Source organism: Haliotis asinina, unplaced genomic scaffold (genome assembly GCF_037392515.1).
Source record: "Haliotis asinina isolate JCU_RB_2024 unplaced genomic scaffold, JCU_Hal_asi_v2 scaffold_18, whole genome shotgun sequence".
In the NCBI taxonomy this organism is placed as follows: Eukaryota; Metazoa; Mollusca; class Gastropoda; order Lepetellida; family Haliotidae; genus Haliotis; species Haliotis asinina.
Window position 1 is genome coordinate 842,887 of NW_027133890.1, and position 6,000 is coordinate 848,886.

A 6,000-nucleotide genomic window follows, 5' to 3' on the forward strand; every position below is an offset into this window, starting at 1 on the left:
GATCTTCATTGATAACGCTTTTGAATGCGTAAATAATGGTGACTTGATCAGACAATCCTGTGATTGATGTCAGGAACACCGTCGAGAGCACCAAATACATATATGTTGTTGTATTGTTGTTACTATGTTTTCTGTAATTGTTTGGTGTGTGCACCTCGCGTCAGCACGTGTTGAATGTAAGAGAATGTACGTCACAAAACGTGAAGTCAGTTACACCTGGTGATAAATCTTTACGACATTTGATGTGTTTTATACCTTTGCATCTGTGTTTCCGTTACACTGGGCATGTTGTAGAGACAATGATCAGTTTTACCCCATATGGAATCTGTACAACCAGATAACTAAGACATAGAACGCAACATAACCTTTGTTTGCCCCATGCGATTCGGGTGAAAATGTCCATAGTATTTTGAAGGCAGAGCTATCATTTTTTTTTGCGGAGGCGTTTGTACTAAAAATTCCTTAAACTCGTATTACACAAGGATAAGCGGTTCTGACATCAAAGTTACATTACCTGCTGTCTTAAAATTGCGGTAGTAATTACTGAGTGTAGGTGTTGGTAATAATTGCTACAGAGATACATATAAGCACATATCTCGGGTAACACGTAGACTTCAGCAGACAAATCCACGCTAGTTTCGTTATTCAGTCCATTGATGTGTGCACCTGTCTAGTGAATGTAAAACATAAATTTAAGTCAGCCGTGCCTTAGATCTCGCAACTTATCATCAATGTCACCAACATCTGCAATACATGCTGAAGCAGCACAGTAAATGTTGACTGTTGTATATCGGGCAGATTCAGGTGTGGCGGTGTGGGGAAGGGGGCGGGGGTTGTCGTTCATTAGCGTGGCGTGCTGCAAGGATTACCGGGCACCACATGCAATCGAACGCCAAACTCGGTGCTGCTCCTCACATGAAACGTCACAATGACGTCATAACTCGCACCTTAGCGCGACCAGTGTCGCTGGTCTGGGCATTTCCAGGCTGACAATGAGAGGTGTCTGTTGTGTGAGGACGGAAGCGGGGTAAGTTTGTTATCACTGTATTTTCAACCATTAGTTAAACAGGTGCAGCCATGAACAGAGCTGAGTGGACAATACTACTGTGGGATATAGGCAACAGGTACTTGCATGTTAAAATGTGACTGGATACCATGGTTAATGTAATAAATTAACAAAACAAGTACAATCTACTGCGTGAACTTATAACACGCATGACGGGATAAGTGTTTGGGACTTGCTGTAAGGGCCGAAGGAGGATAGTTTTTGACACTTGCATATATTGTCAGAAGAAAATCTGTAGTTATCAGGAAAAGGTCAGGGCAAAGTCAGATAATTTTGGTCTGCCCTGACCGTGGGAACCCTGGATTGAGTGTTCGTGTGCACGGTAGCTTCATGAGTAGAAAATGCTGTGAAACTTATGGGGTCGTGGAGAAACTCCTAACACCAATAAACAGCCGCCACCATTACCTTTCTCCAGTTTGCTCTGTTCATAAGCATTTACAAAATAATAAATGTAACTTGATAGACTGTTGATAGACTTTAGAAATAAAATATGTTTAGAAGGCTACATTTACATTGACTAAACAAGACAAAAATAATTTGCGTGTCCATGTTTTACATTGGACGGCGACTGTAGCGTCGCTATTTTGTAAAGCGTAGCAATATCTGATTTACAAACACGGCGGTGAATTTGTAGTGTTAGCTAGTCGGGTTTTCAAGAAGGTGATGTTTTCAGTCTTAACACCTTCAGTGTGGAGCTGTCAAAGTCTACACAGCTCACTGTAGAATACACCTGTTGTCTGTAATCCTGTAATAATTACGAAGACAGGGACCCGTTAAGTGAAGATGTCGCCAAGTGTGTTGAATTCCACTTTAACCTGCCACCAACAAACGTTCCCAGGCTACAAAGGAACCCCATGTTTTAGTTATTTTCCGATGTGGATGCCCTGTTATGGTGGGTATGACAATTTTGCTTTTATATCCAGGGGCAAGATATTAAACGGTATATACCACAGTAGAGTCAGTTTGACCTCCGTCGCTCTGTTTTCTATATCACTGTTTGTAATGAACAATAACTGAACGTCCTGGCAAATGCATGTGAACTATGTGAACCTGTTGTATGTAAAACAATACGCCAATATTCTGACAAGCACACAAGCACTAGGGTTGACGGAACCCATTCTACCAGAATAGAACCTACTCAACCCTAGATGTATGTTGTCAGGGGAGACTGGGTGTCATACATATAAACATATAACAGTTGACTGGATGTTTGTTTTGTTATTTACAGGTCCAGTCACAGGGAAGAAGGCAGACAGCCAAGGTAGCGTACAGCATTATATATAAGTTGATGTATGATGTCAATTCAGGTGAAACCACCATAAATAATAATACCACTGCAAGTCAACACATGTTAATGCTTCCACATTGTTGTGTAAGTTGTTTCCTGGGCAATATATGATTCCTGTGTTGAAATCTAGTACAGGACATATAGTCTGTGTTGAAGTGTGTTCTGCATGACATATTCTGTGTTGAAGTCTACTACATGACATATTGTGTGTTACAGCCTGGAGCGAGATGGAAGCACTGAGACCTGGACGAACACCGAAGTACCTGGTAGGTGGGAGGGTGTGGTGAAGCAGATATTCTAGTCGCTAGTATACCATGGTGTCAGGCTCTCAGATCTGTCAGAAACCTTTGTCCTTTCTAAACACAATCCCGGTGTCATCTCTCCTCGAAAACTGTACCATACATTCTGCACTTTGATATATATGTTATATATTTGTAATCTAACACCATCGATGATAAATGTAATTAAGAAACAACGCTTTGAATATATCGAAATCAATATAATGTAATGTATCTGGTGTTTATTCTAACCCTCATGTTTGTCTCCACAGCCACGTGCAGGGACACACGGAAGTCTGGGACACCATCAAGACACACGAGGTGGGTGGAGACAATGTCACGTGTGTTGTAGTGGGGAGAACTATCAGTTTACATTCTCATTCCCTGACAGTTTGTTGTCAGCCATGATACATGTATAGATTATGTATCAAGAGTTTTGTATCATCAGTGTAAGATGTGAACAACGCAGCTGTAAGATAAAGATGTCCGACCTGTGTACAGAGTTTACTCTGTGTTACAGCGACACCGACTCCCTCACGTAGAGACGCCCGGGCAGACGCCGACCTCCATGACGCCTGCAGGGAGGGGAAACTGGAGGAGGTGAAGCGGATCCTGGACACAGGTCGGGCTGACGTCAACAGTAGAGATGGAGCCGGGAGGACGCCGGTGATGTGGGCAGCACTGCGGGGACACAGAGATGTGGTGGAGCTGCTTGTGAGTCGAGGCGCTGATGTGTCACTGGTGGACGATGAGGCTGACAACATCCTTCACTGGGCCTGTCGGGGAGGAGACAGGACGACGGTGGAGTTTGTGCTGTCTCTGGACGCGGTGGACGTCAACGCCAGGAACAACGACGGGCACACAGCCGCCGACGTGGCGAGATTCTGTGGACATCGTCAACTGTCGGATCTCCTGGTGTCACGTGGTAAACAGTGAAGTGACGGTAGTGTTGATGTAGACACTGATGGAGGACATGTCGTTACTGACGCTGTCGTGGTCTGTGCCGTTCACGTCGTCGCGTTGTTTATAATTCTTTATCAAGGTGAGAATATTTGTTGTGTTTGAGGAGAAATAAAACGTTTTGAGAATATTTTCAGACATTTTGTTGTTTATGGAACTTTACAGAATCAGGTAAGGACATTGTTGACTGTAAATGTTGATGATATGTCGTTGGTATATGAACCCTGCATCTCGTGATGTAGTTCTGTTTTAATTATGTGTCATAATTTCCTCATTAATCGTGAAACAGACAACAACAAAATGTTTGTTTACATCTCGCTGCACTCTGTGACCTCAGACTGAGCCGAGGTTCGCCAGCTGGCGCGGTGCCAAATGCACAGTGACGTCACACTACTGATGACGTCACGATGTTGTGGTCAAGGTACCGAAGTGTCCAGGTGTTGTCTGTGCCTTGTGTTTCAGTGCTGCTTAGTGCCAGGGTTACGGTAGCACCTGTGCAGAGAGCAGCACAGGGCGGGTCAGGGTATCCTTGTTGTTAAATCACGCCGAGTACCTGGTTTGGATTTCCATGGATACGAAGTGTGATGCCTATTACCGATGTTGAAGGCCGTAATACTGTTGGGATATTAATAAGGCCGGCGTAAAACTATACTCATAAAGCGTTTCCTAAAGTCTGCGTGATTTTGTGTCAGTCATGGCGTCACGCTGCACTAAAAGTTTGACAGTTTCTTACGAATTACCAAATTATTTCATTGTATCTATTTTTAATTTGCTATCTTTTGCTACAATCCCCTGAATATACTAAGCGTATTGAGCCTTTGTAAGCTATGATTAGACGGCTGGATGTTGGAATATTACCGAAAATGCTACGCAGTGTAAAATTGGATTTTTTCTTTGTTTACATTTCAAAAAAGCGTTGTCTTTCGAGCATAGCGTTCGTTTTCATACCAATTATCTTTCGTTTCGTTTTGTCTAGACAATTGGTATTGGTGACAAAGACCATTTGTGATTTGATTCTAAGATGTGTGGGGAATTCAATGATGCATTTGTGGCATCTGACTATGAAATGTACGTGATGTTATAGGCGTCTCAATACCGGCCTTCTCGAGACGTGATTTTGTAAACACTAACCAATATGGCGGAAAGCGCACTTCGGCGTTCGTGTAAGTGTATTTTCGAAAACATCCCAACCGATTCTGGGTTCGTCGGCGACGTTTCAGAATTATCATTACTGTTTACATGAAAACTTGATATCAGTGATCATTAATAAGTTATTTTTGAAATTCATTACTCCCAGTAATTAGCCGATTTTCACATTTCAAAACATATAGTACTGCAAATAACGCTGTGAAGCTCAATTTTGTGCAGTTTGAAATTGACGATATTTACTCTGAAGCTTATTTTGAAAGGCAATTTTAAGCACTTTTGCTTGGTCTGAGATAATAGTGGGTAGTATCAAGAAACAGGGAATTTTCCGCAGAATTTAAAACTGTGAAGTATTTATATATGCGTGGCATATTTACAATTGTATTGGACTTCAAAGTGAGGGATGTAGAGGAAGGACATATATGTCCCGATTTTCCTCTCCGACGTCAAACGTCCACAAAGACCACACGCACGCACGTACGCACGCACACACACACACTATATTTTCGTTATGTGTTGTTGACAGTAACCAATACAAAAATTCATATTGTAACCGAATACGAAGTGTCACAAATTATAAGCAATTACAGAAAGCACGAGAAGGGTGTGGCGAGGTACATGGATGGTTCTATTCACCATGTAAACTATTTCTTATGCTTCCATACTCTCTTGACTGTGAAGATGTATTTTGACCAATGTTGCACCATTATCAACAGAGTACCAGCATCACCATCACGTGTACTGCTGCTACTGAGACACCACGTTAGTTGGCGCCATGGCTTGTTTTGTGTGTAAGTAACGTCGGAGAAAGACGACATTGGTGTGTGGATTTGGACAAAAGCGAAAGACGGGGAATGACAGATCATCTTTCCAGATCATCTTATATTAATTAGGTAATTCTCTCGCACCGGGTTATCGCCAAGGCTCGGAAATCACGTAATTAACATAATATGGGAGAGATGGTGTTGGGTGTTGCTTTTATTGCACATATTAGTTTTCGATCTAAAAACGCAAAAATGAAAACAGTAGTTTCTCTGTGAGAAAATCTGTGACGTGGGGAATCCCCATATACCAACGCGTGTGATGTGGCTTCATTTCCAAGAATTTCATTGCATTACCGCTGTCTTAAACAGGCATTATATTACGCGAGACTAAATAGTTCCATAGAAAACAATGGAATTTTCTCAATATGCTTCACTGTTCGTTCAATAGTAGTACATATATATACTGTATATTTTGTGTAATTGAAGTTTGCATTAACT

At 42.0% G+C, this 6,000-nt stretch overlaps 1 protein-coding gene across 3 annotated transcripts in view; it reads left to right on the forward strand.

Moving 5' to 3' along the window:
* The window catches only part of LOC137269893 (uncharacterized), a 42,678-nt gene extending 38,956 nt beyond the window's left edge, over window positions 1–3,722 (forward strand). For all 3 annotated transcript variants that reach the window (XM_067803731.1, XM_067803732.1, XM_067803733.1), the window contains exons 11-14: window positions 2,295–2,327; window positions 2,571–2,620; window positions 2,905–2,953; window positions 3,153–3,722. In XM_067803731.1, coding sequence (XP_067659832.1) covers window positions 2,295–2,327; window positions 2,571–2,620; window positions 2,905–2,953; window positions 3,153–3,568 — 548 coding nt within the window. In that variant the 3' untranslated portion in view covers window positions 3,569–3,722. The remainder of the gene's footprint in view (window positions 1–2,294; window positions 2,328–2,570; window positions 2,621–2,904; window positions 2,954–3,152) is intronic.
* The last annotated feature ends 2,278 nt before the right edge of the window (window positions 3,723–6,000 follow it).